Here is a 21,066-nt window from a genome sequence, read left to right as displayed (position 1 = left end):
AAAGTACTAAAGTGAAGGAAAGGTTGGAATATGCTTTTCTACCCTATGCTGAGCTAAAATAAAGGCCTGCCCTAATCGAATCCAAGTTTCTTTCTTGATGTTGTGCTATGGTTGCAGTCCTTCAATTCTGCTATTTCAGGCACTTGCCCAAGTGCTGTATACTGAATCAATGGAAGAAAGTTTAAAAATAAATAAATAACCCAGTTTTCCAGCAGTGTACCTTGACATTACAGCTAATAAGCAGAGAGTAGTGCAGTTTGAATTTCTTGAGCTCCTGCCTATACTTCAAAGAGAACTCCAGGTGCATAATTCTTACTTTTTTGAGTGTGGGTCAAGTTTTCTTTTCCTCTAGTCTCTGTTTCATTGGATCTGAAATTAAATCCTGTTTGTGTACATACATGACTTCTTTCCACAAGTTATTGATAGTGGATGTCCTTGGTTGCAGTAGGAAAATATATTTAATTTTTGCTTGACTCTAGCAGAACTGAGTCTAGAAATTTGAAATCTTAAAGGTTGCCAGATTGCTGAGAGAGTTGTTCATGGTCTGCAAATACTTTTCCGTTCCTATGTAAATATTCATCCATTTTTACTGTGTTTGGTTTCAGAACTCCTTCTTTATGGTTTTTTTTTTTTGGTTTTTTTTTTTTTTTTCCTGGGCAAATGTAATTTAGGCCCATTTGCAGGGACATTAAAAAGCTATGGTAGCTGTGGAAACATGAAGTTGCCAGTAAATTCTTACTTGTTCTATTAAGAAACTATGCCCTTAATTATTGTATAGTATCTTGTGTAATGTTAATCACGGTATAATTTGGGAGTCAAACTCTAAACCTCACAACTCTTAATGTTTTATTTTATTTTAGAAAACCATATTGCAGAGCACACAGCTGAAAGTTATATGTTGCAGTGGCAGCGAGGACATATATCAAATTACCAGTATCTTCTCCATCTCAACAACCTGGCTGATAGAAGCTGCAACGATCTCTCCCAGTATCCTGTATTTCCTTGGATCATAGCAGACTACTCTAGTTCAGTGTTAGGTATGTGTACACAAAAAGGCATGTTAGTGCATCATGACCAACCTGAAATGTGTGGGGGGGGGCTTTTACACTGCATAAAGTTCATGTTACATCAAAATGAACCTGGCATTAGTGATCTCAGATGTTTTCTTGTGGACCCCTCCCCTTTAGCTTAGGGAATAAAATACCTCACCTTTTTCTGTTAAGTATTGCACTCCTCAGATACAGAGTATGTACCAAACATCTGCTTGGTTGCTTTGCAGATTGGCAGTACTGAGCATTCAAAGACTTTGTGATTCTTATAAATTGAACAGAACCATGGAAAAGTAAAATGACTTTTTTTTTAAACAAGTTATACACACTGAAATGTGTAGAATCCAGGTGTTCTTTTATAATTCTTTGCATTGCAAATTGAATGCAAGAGGCTGACAAGACTTGTGCCTAAATAGACTCCTTGATTAAGGGTCTTAGTGCAGTTTGTGATGGGAGTTTGTCCTTTTGAGGAAGGTGTCCTTCTGCAAGAAGCAGAGTAGGGGAATCTCATGGTATTCATCAACACCTGCTCAAACACTTCAATCTGATTGTATGGTGGGACTTAACTGTAGCCTGACAGAATGGTTAGTTGAGTAGGAAGAAGACGATACGGCTGCTTTTGTGCCTTTGGTAGCAGGACCTTGACTACATGATACTACTTGTAATAACTGTCCCATATATTAGCTATTAGCTCTTAAGCAAGAGACATGAGATTTTATGGACTTGGAAGGAAGATGAGTAGCCATTTACAGTATGACTTTATGGGATTGCAGTTAGTAGGGAGGGAGAAAATTACTGGAGGTGTTCTGTGTTGGTTTTTGTTTGCTTTGTTGCTGCTTGGATAGGTTGGGGGTTTTTTTGTTTCTTTTTAAATATTGATTAGAGTATGTTAATGTCTAACAGAATGCTTGGAGTCTATAACCATGGGTTTGGTTTTCTTTAGATCTGACAAAGCCTGAAACATTTCGTGACCTGAGTAAACCAGTTGGTGCCCTGAATAAGGAAAGGCTGGATAGACTCGTGGTATGTATATCTTGGTATTTATATGCTGAACACTTTGGGCCTTGTACATATTGGCAATAAAAGGAGCTTTGTTCAGCAAGCTTTGGGAATTGTGTTATGAATTATTATATCTAAAGTTAACTGTAAACCTTATCAGAAGCAAACATACCTATAACCATTCCACATTTATTTTCCAGCTTAATTTCATCAGTACTGGTTTTGTCAGTACTAATTTAAAATTATTTGAATCCATTTCCTCTCTCTTACTACTGTTTCATACATATATGCTTTTAAAAGTCTTGCCTTACTTTTGAAATAATATCCCCAAATCCGTTTGACTTTATATACCGTGGCACTGAGATGGTATAAACATATAGGAATTTATGAAACTTCAAAACCCTTGGATTTAAGTGTGTAATGTAAAACATGTGCTTGAAAGAAATAAGACAAAGTAGTAGAAGTCTTAAGTGTTTCCATTTCAGAAAAAACTAAGTTTGAGGGACAGTACTTCAGAGAGAGGAAATTTGGATCCATGGAGGTCAGAGCACTAACTTGAAAATTCTATATGCTTATAATAGTGCACTGTGTGTTTCTATTTCTCAAGGTAGGCAGATTTTCCTTTCATAAGCTGTCAAACACATAGTTAGAGACTTAGAATTTCCTCTGTTGCTTGGCTTTTAATTATTTGTGTAAAATTATTATCTTCTATGGAAAGTTAATTATGCCAAAATATTTTACAGAACATTAGAAAAAAATATTGCCAGAATAACTCCATTATATTGATAAAAAATATTAAAATATTTCAAAATCATATAGCTTCCTAAGGTTGTGGAAGGTGAGAATATGAACAATATTGTGTTTACAGTAACAGTATATAAAGTCTTCCTTCTAAGATCTGACTTTCCCCAAACTGTTATTGGCTTCATGCTTACTGCAGTAAAAGTTATTCTGTTTATATTTTGATATGTTGTAGAGTAATTCATAGGAGCTTCAGACAGGAAGGAATCTTCCAGGTCGATGAAAGTCAGTATGTTCTTCCATACTCTCATTAAACTTGATGTGAAAGACAAAAAGGAAGAATTTGTTTGCACTTCTTTGAATTTGAGTCACTGCAGTTGTGTTAAAGTGAGAGAGGAAAAAAACACTGAAAACCTGGTAGTTTTGGATGATCAGTTATAACAACTATTTTGCTGTGTTGATTTACTGCTCTGATTAAAGCTGCATGGTTATTAGAACTTAAGAGTTTTTATCATTAGAAGAAAAATTGAGGGTGGTCCTAATCTGTGTCTTTAAAAAGAAACAGTGTGTATGTGTTCAGTATTGAGAGAAAGCAGGATTGCTGATTTGAAACAGACATTTCCTTCTTCCTGTGTTGCAGACACGTTATCAGGAAATGCCAGAGCCCAAGTTCATGTATGGAAGCCATTATTCTTCTCCGGGTTATGTTTTGTTTTATCTCGTTAGAGTTGGTAAGACAACTTTCATATGCTCTCTGAGCAGACAGTTACCTCCAAAGCAGACAGGGTTTGGAGCAAGCTGATGCTGTTTTTCTTTCTCCTAAGCTCCAGAATACATGCTCTGTCTGCAGAATGGGAAGTTTGATCACGCTGACAGAATGTTCAACAGGTTTGTTTACACTTTGTATATAACTAGGCTGGGTTTGTTTTCAAATATGCACCAATAGGGAGTGCGAAGCCTTAAAAATATTTTTTTCTAACAAATGTGTGATTGATCTGTATTATCTAGTATTGCAGAAACCTGGAAAAACTGTTTGGATGGTGCAACAGATTTCAAAGAGGTAAATGGTTGGAAAGTTATTCAAATCTTCTCATCTGTGCTTTGCTTTCTCATCTACTGTTAATTTGAGAGTGTTTGGTTGGAGTGTGTTAGGTTTTTTGTTCTTGTTTGTGCTTTTCAGTTGTGTGGGTTTGGTTTGGGTTTTTTTTTTAAGGCTGATGACTGCATTTTATGAATCCTTTATTAACTGTATATTAATCCTGTATCAGCTCCATGTTTGCTTGTCTGTGCCTGCTTTCTGGTTCTTAGTTTAACAGAAGTATCATTGTGAATGCTATTGGAAATACATGGGAATTACCAGACTTATGGATTAATGCTGAAAAGATGCAATTTTATGTATTGTTTGCTGGAATCTTGTAAGGATTTGGATGTATAGCAATGCTACATTGAGAGAGTTAAACTGTAGTAGTATCTTGGGTTTTTGAGCCTTAAGAAACCTTAACTTGTAGAATACGTTGAGAATAATAAACTGTCACATAGTAAATACTGTTAAACTCCTTTATCAGAGAAACATTATTTAATACAGTGATGCTTTTTTAAAAAATAGTCTACAGTTAATGGTTAGATATGGTGGTATTTAAAGAATTGATTTAACCTCTGAAACTTCGGTCATAATTTTAGCTTTGTTCTAGATTTTAGTCTTGACTCTTACTTGATGTCCTAAAAATGAGAAGGTAGCTATGCAACGAGAGTTCTGAAGATATTCATAGATATTATGGATTTATATGTCACACATTACTTGTTAAAAATGTGTGCCACTCCAAATTTAGCAGTTTAGGTCAGAGAATTGTCTTGTAGGGAAAACCTGCCCAACTTTAGGGCTTGACATATGAACTTTAATAACTTTCTTTCCACTGAATGATCTCTTTAAGTGATCAAAGCTAAGCTAATACCAAAACTTGGTTGTTTTTTGTTCTTTTTTTAAAATTCCAGTTGATTCCAGAATTTTATGAAAATGATTCTAGTTTTCTAGTAAACAGTTTGAAGTTGGACTTGGGAAAAAGGCAGGGTGGAAAGATGGTTGAAGATGTAGAGCTTCCACCCTGGGCATCAGGTAATAATAGTCAAACTTCTTGTATTTTTAATTAATTCAAGATTGCTGGAATCATGGTTTTTCCTCAAAAATGTCCATTCTGGTTTCTTCTAGATGAATTCTTTAAAACATTGACATAATTAATAGGTGCTTTTATTTTTTTGTAAAAAAATTGATGTTTAGCATGGGGGTGTTTGGTTGGCTTTTCAAGAAAGAGGAGGAAGAGAGATGGATATCAATATTGAATGGGATGTTTTCTCCTTTAATTAACCTTTCTCTTGTCAGGTCCTGATGACTTTCTTCGGAAGAGCCAAGAGGCTTTAGAAAGTCCATATGTATCAGAACATCTTCATGAGTGGATTGACATCATATTTGGCTACAAGCAGAAAGGAAGTGAAGCAGTTGCAGCTCACAATGGTAAATACACATTTATAGAACTAGCAAAAAAATAAAAAAGGGATGTTTCCACTAGGCAGGAATGGTAAATCACAACTTATCTGTAATGCTTATTTTGTGCTTTGAACGTTTGATCCTTATTTGAAATAGTGACTTATCTGGTAGTATTGCCTTCGTGGTGATTTGCATCTTTGAAGATGTGCTTTAGGGGGTGGACAAGACGATTCTGTAGCATTGCTGGGAATTGCTTGCACATCAGTGTGGCAATAGAGTATGGAATTAATGTTTCCCAATTAAAATGGGAGCCTGCAGGGTCTCCAAATAAACATGTATTTAACTTTCCTCCACTGTAATTTCAGTGACAGAATTTCAACGCAATTTCCCCCTCCTCCTGAGAGAATTGGCAAGGGAAGGAATGGGCTAGTGGGCTCCAGGTCTTTAGGAGCAAGCATGAAGGAAAAAATGTCTTGGTTTGTCCTTGTATACATACATAAGACTGCATGTGAAATGCTTCACTGTTTGCAGCCTTACTCTGAACATGTATCTCATCACTGTGGGCCCTTACAAAGGGGATGTTATGTGACTGCTGTGTAGATGTTTATTTACACCTGATAGTATTACCAATGATTAGCTTATTCATCAGTCTGATATTTTAGCTGTGTATGTTACTACCCAATAAGGAAATGCCCTCTTGGTAAAAAAAGAGTAACAGATCAGATTTTTAGGATGTTTATTCCAGAAGCCCTGATCCTTTTGAAGGACTACAGGTAACAGCTAACATTGAGATAATTTGCACTTAACAACATAGAATATGTTTAGAAGAAAACCTTCCTACAATAGTGGTGAGGGTAGGAATAAACAACTCCTCATTTTGGTACTCAGTACTTTTTACTTCCAGGGTAAGATAGTTGAGATAGGACTTGTTTTGTTGGGTGGTGGGGATTTTGGTTTTTGTTGGTTTGTTTTGGGGTTTTTTTTTCTGTTTGCTTGGGGGTGTTTTGGGTAGTTTTCCTGTTGTTCATTTCTCTTCAGTGTACTTTCTCCACATGCCCTCAACATATGATGGGCTATATTTTAGAATTTCAGGGTTTGGCATCCAGTCATACTGTGAGTATAAGTGTCAATTACCACAGACTGTAAATACAGTAAATCAGCATATAAATTATGGCACCTATATTTTTACCTCTCAGAAGAGAGCACTAATGAGAGCACGTGTTATGCATAATGTGCTGCTTCTGCTGCAGTATGGAATTTTATTAGCATAATGAATTGCAGACACTTAAGTAGGTAAGAGGCAGAAGGGATCTATGTATGAAGGAAGTCATGTCAAAGTAAATAATCTTAAGCAGAGGCCCCAGCGTCATTTGCGTCATGGCAATTCACCTGGAAAGGTGAATACACAAACCTTTCTGATCGTTCTTTATTACTTTCTGTTCCCTGTCTAAAAATTAACCAGAATTAACCAGTTAAGGAACTGTGCTTGCTTGGTTATTTACTTATTTGTTTATTTATTGGGGTATTTAATGAAGTTTAAATAAGTGATCCTTCCTTTATGAAAGTACTGATTTCTTCTGGAACTTTCTGAAAATCTCTTAGAAATCCTAAACTTTTTTGGGTAAAAAAATCCAGGATTAAAATGTAAGACCTCAAACTCTAATGCCTACTGAAATAGCTTATTTGTGAGTTTAAAAATGCAGCTTTGTTTATAGGAAGACAAACAAAATGAGCCTTGTATATCTACATTGTACAAATAAACTTTTTCTTCCAGTGTTTCACCCATTAACTTATGAAGGAGGAGTGGATTTAAACAGGTAATTAACAAGAATCTGAATGTTTTTGTTAAAGCAGTTAGCTAAGTTTCTCAGTATCTCTTGAAGTTCTCTGCTAGCTGTAGAAGGGCTCTGTATATGAACGGTGTTTCTCTTCCATTTTATACTCCCAAATATGCAGAGAACCAGCATCATATTCTCAGTTCTAGCTTGCATTGAAAGATTGTTACTTGAACATATCTTCAGTCTGGCTTTCATGAAATTGCTTCATTTTTCCAGTCATTGAGAATATTGTCATTTTTCCAGTCATTGAGAATATTGTCATTTTTCCAGTCATTGAGAATATTGTCATTTTTCCAGTCATTGAGAATATTGTCATTTTACATAAAGAAAATTAAAAAGCTGTTATATGATTATGAATCTGCAGTAAATCAGTTCTTTAAGAATGTGTGATGGCCTATAGGGCTGTAGTAACTGCACATGCAGGCCCATGCCTTCAGGGGAGGGAAGGGAAAAGTAGTACTTGTCTCCTTGGCTTAATTATACATCTTGTTTTGTAAAGTATTATGGACCCCAATGAAAAAGTAGCTCTGCTGACACAAATCCTGGAGTTTGGACAGACGCCAAAACAGTTGTTTACAACCCCTCATCCTCGAAGGATAACTCCAAAATTGAAAAGCTTGTCTCGAACATCTAGTCACAGCATTTCCATAACTGAGTCTCCAGGTAAATGTTTAATAGATAAACTGACAATGTAAAGGATTTGTAATTTTCAGTAGTATCTTTCTCCCACAGGATCTCATTATACAACTCTCTTGGCTACTTTCCCTGTAAGCCAATCCAAGATAAACCCATGAACTAAATCTTAAAGAAAAACAAACTAGACCAGTTTAAAATTTGAAAATACAGATGTTGCCCTGTATTTTGCCTTTTGTTCCAGTGTTCTCCTCTGGGACTGTTCAACCTCTGTTTCTGAAGGTGTGGGAGGGCTGTTGTCCCAGCCTTTCCTGACACTTCAAATTCAAGTTGATGTGACAGCAGTTGCACTGACATATCTGCAGGCATTTTAAATTATGTAAAGATTTGTTTGGGTTTTTAACAGGAATGTCTTAGGGGTAATCGGTTAATTGGCTTGATCAAAGTAAACCCTAAGAACTTATATTAAGCATCTGAATTTTTTTCCCTTTTCCATGACTTGAATGAAAATCTGAAGGGATTTTTTTTTTTCCCCCCGTACATACTGTAGGGCCAGAGTTGACTGAATAACTTTCTTCAAGAAAATGATTGTAATGCCCTCACAGGCTTCTGTTCAAGGCAGGACTTAACACCATTTCTCTGAAACTAAGATGCTCTTGTCTTCATAATGTATATAGTGATTTAACTATAAATTGGGCTGAAGATTCAGCCCAGGTATCACTTGGAAAGGTTTTTCACATTTGATTGTCTTTAATTCACTTACCATTTGATGACCTTCACTTTTAAGCAGAGGAATGACAATGAGTGCTACTTAGCATGGCAACCTGTAGCATCCAGGTGGCAAGAGTGGCTTTGGAAGTTGTATGTGGTGATAGTAATGGTCATATGTATTAAGTAGATGTGGTGGTTTGCTGCCTAGAGTCATTAATTCACACATTAACAGTTTCTCTTGGGTTTGACCTTTTTATAATAATCGACATCTAATTATCTCAATTTTGTCACATTTTTCGTCCGTTAGCTTTGCAACAGTGAAATGAAGTTGTGACGCTCTTAACAGAATGCAACAGAATAATAAAATCATATACTGTATTGTAGCAGTAAATGGCTTTTCTAGTTTTTTTCCATCTGGAAAGGCCTTGACATTTCAAAGGCCATCAGAACATCACTGCAGAGTTTTTGGGTTTTCTTTTTTGTTTGTTTGTTTTCCATTTTGGAATTATGTTCTATAAAGTCTGCTGTTTAAAAGCACTAATTTGGTGAGAAAAATCACACACAAAAATTACACAGTTTTGACTGTGTAAGCCTATGCAAATTCAGGAAGAGATTTGGGAAAAAAGTTAGTGATCTTGTCACTCTCTGCATTAGCCTAAGGGTCTTATTCCTGAAGCTCTGCATGATTTCTGTACTTTCATATTTATGTCAGCTACCTAGGTATTAGAAATATGTCTTTTTATTTTCTCTTTGTGATGAAACTTTATCGTGGCATTTTATTGCAGTTTCTCCAAATGAAGAATCATTTGAAGATTTGACAGAAGAAAGTATAACACTTGCCTGGAACAATATTGCCAAACTAAAATTAGATAAGCAATATAAAATTCACAAAGAGTAGGTACTATTCTTTTCAGTCAAAATTCTTCCATTAAATTGGGGTGGGAGATCTGTTTATCAATCTGAATGATGGGTTAGGGTTTAAGGTAAATACTTTTCTTTGTGAGATGACTTAGTGATTTGATTATGCAAGATTAATTTGATTATATGATGGGTTGTGAATCCAGAGAAGGTATTTGTCAGCTTGATTTTTGCTGCTGTTTTTCCTTAGCTCTAGAGCTATATAAGTTCATTACCATTTTAGTAGCTGAAGCAGATATTGATTACCGTTTTCTAAAACTTATAACAGCAGCCAGATAAAGACTTCTGTTTATTTTTTTATAACACCAGGAGGACCAAACTTCTTCATCCCATCTGATTTGAAAGGTTAAACACTTAAGTTTTTCTACTGTACACCTCAAGCTGCTGCTGTGTGAGCAGTTTGCCAAGTCTCCAGCTATAGGTTTTCAGTTAATCCAGGTACCAAACTACTGTTCTGATGGATTCCTAGGGAGTCAACAGTCAGTAGGGGCACTCAGGTGGACTTTGAAAATACCTAATAATGAACAATGGCAGCTATATTTTAAAGAACAGATTTTTCTTTGGCCCCATCTCTTGTCCTAGTGACTGGGCTGGTTATGAGGATTTCTTACTACCTTGAGTCCAGCTACTTTCTTGGTGACTGTAATCCAATCTAGGAAAACATTATCACGTCCCTAAAACAAGGTAATATTTTTAGTGAGAAACCTGTTACCAGACTGTTAGCATTAGAGAAATCCTGATCCTGAAGAGACTCAAATTTCAGCTTCTGATTATTTTTATTACTTTTTTTTTTTTTTTCCTCTGAAGACTGCTGAGAAATAATGAGACACAGAGCTGTGTAACAGAACTTTGGCTGTGCAGGATGCTCTGGGCTTCCTAATTCCGACATAAGCTTTGTCTAAATTTCTACCTATAGTGACTTTGCCAATGTCAACTTAAAGGAGAAAAGATGTGCAAGTTCCAATTCCTGACACTTGGGGTATTCAGTATCTGCTTGTAGGCAGCTTCCTGACTATTTGTAGCTAATCCAAAATTGGAAAACTAAATGTGAAACCATTTATCCTCTCACATGGGCAAGTCCCTTCTGATGAAGATGGAGTTCTTACAGAACACTATGGGGATCCTGTCCTGGTGTTTCACATATTATGTCAAGGTATATTTTTGTCTCTAGGCAGATAACACACCACTGAAGTGTTTTTATTCTCCGTGAATGTCTTAGCTCTTACAGAGCTCAAATAACAGATTTCAGCTGTAGTCTGTTTACAGTATGGTGGTTAAGTTTCAAAACCTATGAAGTCACCCACAAGCTTACTTGTATTAAACAGGGCAATTACTGGAATAGCTGTCACTTGCAATGGGTCTTCTGTTTTCACTACTTCCCAGGGTAAGTACTGCACAGGTATTTACCAACCTGCAGTGTAAATGCAGGTTTATGGGGTTTTTCAACAAAAGGGCATGAAACTGAAATATATATCTGATGTAATTAAATAGCTTAACTATATGAATTTGCTCTGTTTTAGATGATTTTGACTCAAGCATTTCAGTATTATTTAGGCTTGGAAGATAATTTCAGTAATAATAATAATGGAAGTTTGTCCATTTAGATACCAGAGTTCTCTTGGAGTTTGATGAGCTTGGGGTAGTCCATCTGTAACTGGTACAAAACAGGGTGGTTCCAGGCCCAAGTCACAGGCCTTATAAAGAGTTTCTCAGAGACTATGAGAAACCTGTGTCTGCTTCCCATAGTAAGATATTCAAGCAGGAACAAAATTATTAGCTTCTAGAATATAAAATAGTCCTTTTATCTTCTATTTTGTCCCTTGTCCCCAGATTCAACTTTGAAGATGTTTTCCAAAGAATCAAAATCCATCCAGAGAAGTGTGTCCTTTTCAAATATGGTAAGTTGCTGTCAAAATAAGGAGATCATTGGAAATCTTCTGAAAGCTGCTCAGAGAAATGGCTCTTAGCATCCATCAATGCCTCTTTTCTTTCTCCTCCCTACTCAGTTTTATTGTGTGTGAATAATTTAGCAGAGTGAATTGAGATTCTGTCAGGCCACCAGAGAGACAGCACATTCTGCAGACATGGGGAAGGAGCATTAATTGGTTACACTGGCTGTGTTCTGAGTTGCCCTGCTATCCAGGGAAGAACTTGTGGTAGACAAAGATAGTCGGGCATCAGCAGAGGTGTCTTCCTGAGCAATCTTGAACTACCATTGGGACCAGAATTGCAAAGCTTAAATTCCACCCATGTGCTTACATCCAGCATTGCCTTACTGCACCCAAGTGTTTGAAGCCTGAGTCAGCCAGCAAAGGAAAACCAAGCACAGGGAGTGGAATCTGTGCTGGGTGAAAATGAGCCATCCTTCCTCCATGAGCAATGATCTCAGCAACTTCTGAAAAACATTTTTCCCCTGCTCCTAAAAGAGCTGGCAAATGGATTCTGAATTTGATTTTCTGTGCTTGAGCACTGTGGCCAGACCTGGGTCATAAAGATACACTCCCAGTTGTCATGTTCAGTCTTGTATTGGTGCAAGACACCAAGATACATCAGTTTTCTCTCTACCATCATCTCTGGGGGGAACGAGAATGGCAAATGTGTTGCCCAGACAGAAGCCATAGCATGTCCTGACTGGTCCCCAAGTAAGGTGCAGGATCAAGAGCCTGTGGTCTGCCATGGGACACACTAGCAGGTGAGTCGAGATACATCAATTCCTAATGCTTCAGCAAAGGGAAACTTTGGAATGTTGCTTCTTGGCACTGTGAAAAGGGAGCTCTTTGACTCCTAAGCAAAAAGTCTGTTTTTCATGAGGAGGTCTTGTATACTCTTATTCTTCTCCCCTGTAGCTTTAGTGCTGATCTAAACACTTACAGTAATGTAGTACAGCAAGAAGTAGTCTCTACAGTCCAGCGGCTTACTGTTCTTCAAGCAGACCTAAAACATGACCAGTAATGACATCAGGTAGACACACTGGGCTGATTGTTGGTTTTTTCCTTGCCATTTCCAGTGATAGTAACGTAACTGAGCAGGTATCTGTAAATGTTTCTTGTTGAGAATAGCAGGAATTAGTTATATTTGTTCTTTGGAAGAGCTGAGCTGATAAGTACCTGTGATGGAGAACAAACATCAAAAGAAATCTGCATTTTTAGTTTCTGTTAGCCATTTGAGTCCAGAATTGACAGCAGCTTAAAAGATGATCTGACCCAGTTACTTCTGAGTGAGGAATTACATACTTCAATATACCAGCTTCTTTGGAAAGATCTCTCAGTTCTACATGTATTTCTGAATGTCTCTGCTACCTTTATTTAACAGAGATGAAGTATTCTTGCTGTTCAGTGTCCAGCCTCTAAGGTTTTTTCTTGGTCAGTGTTCATATAACATCTGCATGTTGTTTACAGAAGATTAAAATGCTTCTTGTTCTCCAAAAGCATGTTAATATACTTTTATTGAATTTGGGGTAAGAAATTGAATACTACTTTTTTTTTTTTTTTTTTTTTTACAGGCTTTGTCATCTTGTCTGATCTTACCAGGAGATACCACTGTCATAAGTTCTTCATGGGACAATCATATGTGTGTATTTATTTCCTTTTGACTTTATTGAATTGCATGGGGTGCCTTGGTTGTTTTGTTTATGGTTTTAGATAATGATACAGAAATTCGTAGTTAAAACAATGTCTGTTTCTATTTCTTCCCATTAGATTTCCATTAGAAACTACAGAAACAAAGTTATTTTATCTAGAAAAAAAACCCCTTAAGTTTTACAAAATGTAATGCTTTTGTAACCTTCCTCTGTTAGATATTTTTATTCAATTGCATTTGGAAGACAGCAAGACATCCTAATGGGCCATGATGATGCAGTCAGCAAGATCTGTTGGCGTGATGGGCGCTTATATTCTGCATCTTGGGATTCCACTGTGAAGGTTTGTAGATGGGGTTGTTACAGTTGCATAATTATTTATAGCCAGCACTTTGTAATATTCAGCCAGCCAAATGCTGTGGGCTGGATGTACCTCTGGTACTAGAGTAATAACCTAGCTAGTATCACAGTAAGTTTACTTTAGAGTTTATTTTTCATTTAGCTTTAGCTCAACTGTTTCAAAGCTAAAGTGTTATTTTTCAAGAAATTTCATTCATTCTAACTTACTGTAAAAAATAAGGATTCTGAAGACAAACTCTATTTGTTGGAGGAACTGGAATGTTTTGTGACTTTGGTGATTCTGTTCCCGGGGTGGAATAGACTTCCAAAATGTTTAATAATTTTGTAGTTTACATTCTTCAGCTAAGAGGACCAGAAACTTGCTAATTTTAAAGAGCATGCCTACAGTTAGGTGGAAAGATAATTTGGAAGCTAGACACAGGAAATAATTTCCCGAAGACTGCTGCGTATGATTTTTTGGCAAGTACACGCTCAGTGCAGTGATATACCCACTCTTAGGTAAGCTCTGTAGCTATCTGGAGTCAGGAAAGTCATCTTTAGCACGTGGCTCTGCTTAGGGTAAATGAGTTCAGGTGCCATTTCTTGCTGTGTTCTGCCATGTAGGCAAGGCCCACAGTGAACACCAGCAGTCCTCCTTGTAATGTGAGAGTTCAGCACTGGAGGAACTCATCTGGGGTTATACTACTGCTTCCTTGAGCAAACTTAACTATCTGTGTTGTAGGTGTGGCACTGTGTTCCTGGAGAGACCTTGAGCAATAAAAAACACCACTTTGAACTGCTTGCAGAGTTAGAACATGATGTTAGTGTAAGTATGTTACAGTATCTCAGAATAATAAAATTAATTGATCATTTAAATCATGATCTAGTGGTAAAGCACAAGGGTTGGGTTAGGGGCTGAGGAGTGTATTTTGGGAAATGTGTATGGGGGCTTTTTGTTGTGTTTTGGGGTTTTCACTGTCTGATGGTTCTGCTTCCTGCTTCATTGAAAGGCCCACTTCTGGGGACTGAAGCACCAGTGTAAACAGAGGTTTCTTAATTTGTCTTGCTCAGCTTGTGTGCACAGAATTCCTATGGGGGCAGGAAGGATTGGGTGGCTTTTGTTTGCTTCTTTGGTTTTGAAAACAGACTAATCTTTTTTCAAGTGTTTTGATTGTTACAGCTTCCCCTTAATGTAAGGCAAGCAAATGAAAAAGAATTCCTGAGTTGTTTACTATGTTATCAAATATCATAGTGAATTTCACTGTAAATATATAAACATATTGTGTGCAATGAATCATAAATGTGTAACTGCATACTTTTGTTTATAGCCTCTAATGTCAGCCTAGTAAGATACTTAGAATTACTGTATTCTAAACCTCCTAAGAGTTAGTTTTTTTAACAGGTCACGTTGGCAAATAGTGAAACAGTTCTGGTAATATTTAAGAACTGTAGCCAAGAGAACTGGAAACACTGATGGGTAGGAAGTTTTTTAAAAGTGAAAATTTTACCGTTAAGGGTAGAGTCTGGCATTTCGATGGAGAGTATAGGTACTAAAAGCAATATGAAATGTTACTTAGCATTTCTGATTCAGCAAAGCAAAAGCCTTTTAAAATATCTTTAAGTGACCTATTTTTTCTTTTTATAGTTCAGATTTTTCATACTTGTATTTAATTTAAGGATGTTGAGAATTAAATTCAAAGCTTTTCATAAATAAAATATCATCTTAGGGATAATGGGCTTGTTTTGTGTATGTTTAAAACCTGTCTCAAGATGGCTTACATGAAAGAATAGGAAAAATCATGGGATGTTTAACTTCCTAGGTAAATACAATCGACCTTAATGCTGCAAATACCATACTGGCATCTGGAACCAAAGAAGGTACCATTAGTGTTTGGGATGTTTCTACAGCAACAGTGTTGCACCAGTTGCCATGTCATTCTGGGACTGTATTGCATTCTGCTTTTAGTCCTGGTATGTTGGATTTCTGTTTTTAATATGCACTGTTGGGAGTTTCAAAGGGAGTCTTATTCCTGGTATCTTTCCTATTAGAACTACTGCTTTAAGGGGAATGGTGAGATGTTTTGGATTGTCACACATCTCCACTGTAACGAATTTAATTGTACACAAGGCCATGCTAGGCTGTAGACCAGTGGTCTAGATTCTAAACCAATCTTGTTTATCTTTGTATAAAGATAATTTATAGAGACTTAGAGACTTAATTTCCAGTAAATTATTTATAGATAAGTAGGTCAGGCAATGTCATATCCAACATGCTGATCACAGAGTGCTTTAGTAACTAGAACCGAATGTCTGAACATGCATTGTTGTTGTTGTTTCTTTTGTTTGCTTTCTTCTTTTGTACAGACAGCAGACATCTACTGAGCACAGGAGAGGACTGTTGTTTTAAAGTAATAGATGTACAAACTGGAATGCTCATATCTTCTGTGACTGCTGAAGAGCCACAGAGGTAATGCTGAGAACATGCAGGTTACGGAGCTGCGTGGAGATAGTTGGTGACAGCAGAGTGGAAAGGGCAGTAATACTGGGAACTTTTTGTTGAATCACTTTTTAGAGGGCAAAGGCTGACACTATCATGTTGTGTGCATTATGATCAAGCTTTCCAAACTGGGGCAAACTCAAACAGCTAAGTAAATAACTTTTCAACAACAACTTTAATGTCCTTTAAAGATGATGAGATCTGTAGCTAACCAGCTCTTCCAGCAGCTGAGCTACTGAAATTTCTAACAAGGTGACAATTTTCTTACTTAAATCATCTCTATAGCTAATAATTGATTCTTTGGTTTTGTTTTGGGGGGTTTGTTTTAATGTTTTCTTTTTATTTCAATGATCTTAAAAAATGATTGGCTATTAAAATCAAAGATTGATCAACTTTTTCCAGCAACTGAGATGTATACAGTTATTTATGGTTTATCAGGTAAACAGATGGAATGCTTACTCAGTTACTGGAGTAAAAATATAGCAGCTATACATGGAGTACACTTGTTCATTTTTTTTGTGGGTATATCTAAACATACACATGTTCACATATATATTTTCACTAGTTATTTACCTGAAAGTCATCTTTGCAGTTCAAATGATTGTTTCAGGAATATGAAGTGGCAGAAGTGATGGCTCATGAGAGCACTGGGATATCACACACGTGTAGCTGACTGGGTCCTCTTCTGTTAGGGGATTTTTTTATCCTCTTGCCAGGGGCAGGCCTAGCTAGATCTAGGGCAGTCAGAGAAGCAAGTTTGGGTCATGACTCTTTAAAATAATTTGGGAATAATCTTTCCAGAAAGACTGTGTTAAGTGGAGTTTCCTTTGATTTCATATCTCTATTTCCAATTCTTTTTTGACCTAGTTTGGAAATGTTTGGCTGTCATTATGTAAAAGCTTGGCATGAACTAATTTCAGACTTACTTGCAGGTGCTTCAAGTGGGATGGAAATACCATCTTATCAGGCTCTCAATCTGGTGAATTACTGATTTGGGACATTCTTGGAGGAAAAGTTATTGAAAGAATCAAAGGGCATACAGGTATGCCTGAAGTATTCCCATTCTCAAACTGAATGCAAGATTTCTATTTTCCAGCTCTTTTAGTACTGAAAACTTTGACTCATCTGCTCAGCCCAGCAGGCTGTTCCTGATGTCAGCTTTACATGAAACACCAGAATTAAAAGTAGGTCCATGTGAGCTGCCTAGGAAATCTAACAACAGTGGAGAAATATTGCTGTTTACCAGACTGGCCAAAGGGAAATTACTCTCAATTTTTCTAGTTCACACAACACTGCAAAAGCCAAACTTTTTCTACCTCTTGGCCCTCAAATACAGTATAGACTGCACTGTATCCTTTGTCATGGTCTGTCCAGGCTGAGTCTAACAATGTTAAATAAAGTTTACTAGAGAGCTTGGTTTGGATGGGGATTTATAGGCTGATGAAATATATCTATATAGTCTCAGGACATCAGCAACCAGAATGTGTGGAGAAAACTGAATAAAACTGAGGTCGTTTAAGTTTTTAAGGCTATTTAACTAAAAACAGTTGTTTCAAACTTCCCTACTGTAAGTTTTACTCTGGAACTTGACCTGTGGAGAGATCATTCTGGGCTTCTAAGGCATGTGCTACAAGATGTGAATACACTTTTAACATGAAAATTCCAAATGGCAGAGTAAAAAAGCTCATTCTCCATGAATGCTTTCCTTAGTTGCCATCTGCATTCTACACTGCAGTGGTGATGTCCCTCTAGTACCAAAAGTCAGCTGAGGCAATGGAGCATGAGATCATCACTGTGAATACGAGTAGCTACCTACAAGCCTACTAAAATTCCTCTTAGCATATATGGTGTCACTGAAATGTAATGATCAGACTGTGCTAAACTCTTAAAAAGATCTGTTCTGTCATCTCGAGTACCACACTCATTTGCATTTGTTTGTTTTTTGCTTTGTTTTGTTTCCCAGGTGCTGTAATGTCCATGTGGATGAATGAACAGTGCAACAGTGTTATTACAGGAGGGGAAGACAAACAAATCATGTTCTGGAAACTGCAATACTAAGTGCCTTTCCCTCCATTTAAATGAACTGTAATTTTAAACCAGACCTTTTAAAGGAATTTAACTGTGTGCAATGATGGCTGCTGAAGTTCAACCAGATAGGAAGCTTTGTTCAACTACAACTTTCTATGTTATGGTGACTTTACTGAGAGCTCTTAACCTCCATAGAGTATGCATTTGTTTTTCATGGACTATCATACTGAAATTGCTTGTCTAAAATGAGATCTGATATGAAATTAAAGACTTATTTTTCTGTAATTAAAGAGCTCTTAACCTGCAGTCATTGTTTGATTTACATGGAATGCATCAGAGCTTGCTGTTTGAACTGCTTTGAAAGAAGCAGCATTTGCATTCTTAATTTAAGCCTTTTCAGGTATGTGCAGCTTAATGCTGTCATGTCTCATGCCATAATGCATGTACATTGTGTGAAATCAACCTTTTTAGTAGAGATGCACGTGATTGTAAATACTGCTTTGAACATCACAGCAGCTGCTGTTCTGAGCAGTCCTCAGTCTGGGCTCCTAGATAGACTTCAGCTGTGGCTATTTGCAAAGACATAGAGCACACTAAGAACATATTTTCTCTTGCTTTTTCCTGCCAAACAACAGCACTAATGTATTGGTCTGAAAAGAAGACAAGCATAAAGTTGATCTCCTAACAGACCAACTACACCTACATGTACTGGGATAAATATTCCCCTAATCCTGTGCCTGAAGTTAGAGCATAAAAGACTATCACTCCTCCTTTTCCTTATTTATAGTACTGTCCTTCAGCATTTTCATGTTTTGTTTTCTCAACCTTCTTTAATGCAAATGACCTTTGGGATGGAATTTCAGTATGGCATTTAAACAGAGCTAGAGTTCCTGGGTTTACCCAATTCCCCAACTGTCTTAACCCAGGCACAAAGCAATGTTGCACAAGGATTACTTTCTCTGTAGAACTTCAGGGTATCATTTGCTGGGAGGAGCTGTTTTGAAGTGAAAGACTTGGCATTGTAAAACAACTGGCTTAGGATTAGGGGCTGTTCTCTCATTCCCCTGATCTTTTATTGTGTTGGAGTGTGAGCTTATTTTTCAGAAAGGTAATGGTATTAAACCAAAGTGGTATTTCTTTCAGCTGCACTATGCACTGGGTTTTTATGTAATCAATGAGTGTGTGTGGCTATGTCACACATGGCAAAAGACTAAGCCATACCATGCGTTCCTGCTGTACCAGTCTTAATCTTGTAGAGCAATGTTTGATGTCTGCTGTGTTCCTTCACCTTTCAGTTTATTTATTTCCCAAACATACTCTGGTGTAGACAAAGAAGACAGAATGTGATTTTTCTACACATGCCTGGAAACGGCTCGGGTGAATTCTGGATTGTCCTTTGTCACTAGGGGGCCTCCTGCTGAGCTAAACCAGAGGAAAATGACCCTGAAGCTTGTGCCCCTCAGTTCTGAGTTAAACTACCTCAAACAACATACCCTTTTTTGGTTCAATAGGGTTGCATGGTATGCATAGCATAGGAGTGCAGCTGAGGTTTACCTTCTGCTGTAAAGCATGCCCCAAAACACAGCACTCACCCACTGCTTCATTGCCTAAAGCAGCCATAGCTTTTGAAAAGGGAAAAACCAGTCAAGTTAACCACGGTGCCTTGATATTTCCTTGCAGTTTATTTGAATTTATGTACATGCATTTAACCCTAAGTTACTCTTCAATGCTAACTGATTCCTACCTTAAAAAAGAGCTTTTTGATTATTCTTTTACTTCTGGTTGCTACCTGCTATAGCTGGAAGGTCTTGTACTGAAATTCTACCCGTTTTTTCCAATGGATTGCCCCACTAGTTCCAGCAATCTGCCTGGTAACAAAAAAAAAACAACTATGGTCATCTTCTATTCCCCAACATATTTTTGTCTTGGGTTTTTGTTTGTTTTTTTTTTTTTTAGTTTTAGCCAGTCTTGTTCTTAGTAGGGAGTCACAAGATTTAAGTGACCAAATGCCACTGGTTAAGCTGTAAATAAAGAGTTTTAAAGCCCCATTAGCTCTAGAATCAGCCCTTGCTGACTCATCTGCTCCTAAGTGAAAACAGGTTAGAAACAGAGATGAGTGTCTAGGCTCCAGGGATTTCACAGCTAAGCTAAGGAGCTTGGCAAAGCCCTTAGAGATGACTGCACGCACAAGGCCTAGCCTTGTGGGGCTGAATTATACCAATGCTACATGAAGCCACCCATTACTGCCAGTGTAGGCTTGCCACAGTGGTTCCAGAGACACATCATTTAGCAACCAAACTGTCCCCTTCAATTGGCTTGCAGGATGAATTTGATCACATCTCCAGCCTGAAGTACTGTAATGGTTTTCTCTGGGTTACCATAACTGAGAAATTCATTTGAGAAACAGCAAGCTCCACAGCAAGACTTCTCTTGACAGGCAGAACTGAGCTTACACTGCTGAACTTCTCCCAGAAGAGCAGGTTTCCGAACCCTGCTTTTTCTACAAAAAGGAAAAGCTACACTTAGCTACACATGCTGAGGAACTGACAGGTGAGACTGTTTATTGCAGACTGCCAAGCTCTGAAGTGTTTGCTTTTCATTTTGGTGTGATCTCTTATAATCTTTTGCAGTGTATGTCCTTTAAATGGACAAGCAAGAAAATAATTAAGAGGCCACCATCCCCAGACCAGTTCAGGATCCAAGTCAGTTCTGAAGGAATAGCTAAACTGATTCCCCAAATACATCTTTAAAAAATAATACCTCTGCTAAACTGAAGTTCTTTGCTTTGACTTCATGCTGCTGCCAACTATGGGGAAAACTGAAGTTCAGTGATCCTATATTTCACAGCTGAAATCTGGAAGAGAGCAGAGGAAAAAAAAGTAAAAAGGCAATCACTGAACTTTCAGCTGAACCTGCCTGTGACCCATTGTGGTGGGCTGATCCCAATGAGCAGCTGAGCCCCTACTGAGCTTCTCACTCACCCCACCCCACAGCAAGAGGGGCAAGAGAATCAAAAGGGCAAAAGCTATGAAAATTTGTGGATTGCAATAGATGGGGGGACTAAGTGAAGGAAAAATAGAAAGTGGGGAAGAAAAAAAAAGTGATGCAAAGGTAATCATTCCCCTATTCCCCCAGCAGACTGATGCCCAGACCAACTCCCTCAGAAAGATTCCCCCCTAATTCTTGCTGAGCATAATGTCAAAGGGTGTGGAATTTTCCTTTAGTCTGTTTGGGTCAACAGTCCCAGCTGTGCT

General features: G+C 37.5%; 1 protein-coding gene across 3 annotated transcripts in view; it reads left to right on the top strand.

Moving 5' to 3' along the window:
- Positions 1 to 18,118, top strand: part of NSMAF (neutral sphingomyelinase activation associated factor) — a 39,294-nt gene extending 21,176 nt beyond the window's left edge. For all 3 annotated transcript variants that reach the window (XM_042022579.1, XM_042022580.1, XM_042022581.1), the window contains 19 exons: positions 861 to 1,037; positions 1,993 to 2,072; positions 3,430 to 3,520; positions 3,614 to 3,677; positions 3,798 to 3,849; positions 4,782 to 4,902; positions 5,167 to 5,298; positions 7,046 to 7,088; positions 7,609 to 7,772; positions 9,239 to 9,347; positions 10,697 to 10,755; positions 11,202 to 11,269; positions 12,874 to 12,941; positions 13,168 to 13,291; positions 14,030 to 14,113; positions 15,108 to 15,258; positions 15,652 to 15,754; positions 16,717 to 16,826; positions 17,748 to 18,118. In XM_042022579.1, the coding sequence (XP_041878513.1) occupies positions 861 to 1,037; positions 1,993 to 2,072; positions 3,430 to 3,520; positions 3,614 to 3,677; positions 3,798 to 3,849; positions 4,782 to 4,902; positions 5,167 to 5,298; positions 7,046 to 7,088; positions 7,609 to 7,772; positions 9,239 to 9,347; positions 10,697 to 10,755; positions 11,202 to 11,269; positions 12,874 to 12,941; positions 13,168 to 13,291; positions 14,030 to 14,113; positions 15,108 to 15,258; positions 15,652 to 15,754; positions 16,717 to 16,826; positions 17,748 to 17,842 (1,895 nt within the window). In that variant the 3' untranslated portion in view covers positions 17,843 to 18,118. The remainder of the gene's footprint in view (positions 1 to 860; positions 1,038 to 1,992; positions 2,073 to 3,429; positions 3,521 to 3,613; positions 3,678 to 3,797; positions 3,850 to 4,781; positions 4,903 to 5,166; positions 5,299 to 7,045; positions 7,089 to 7,608; positions 7,773 to 9,238; positions 9,348 to 10,696; positions 10,756 to 11,201; positions 11,270 to 12,873; positions 12,942 to 13,167; positions 13,292 to 14,029; positions 14,114 to 15,107; positions 15,259 to 15,651; positions 15,755 to 16,716; positions 16,827 to 17,747) is intronic.
- Positions 18,119 to 21,066: the final 2,948 nt, after the last annotated feature.

The sequence above is a fragment of the Corvus kubaryi genome, unplaced genomic scaffold (assembly GCF_017639235.1).
Source record: "Corvus kubaryi isolate FWS band 111438036 unplaced genomic scaffold, C.kubaryi_AGA036_p1.0 37216, whole genome shotgun sequence".
Classification (NCBI taxonomy): domain Eukaryota; kingdom Metazoa; phylum Chordata; class Aves; order Passeriformes; family Corvidae; genus Corvus; species Corvus kubaryi.
This window is presented reverse-complemented; position numbering and strand designations above follow the sequence as displayed.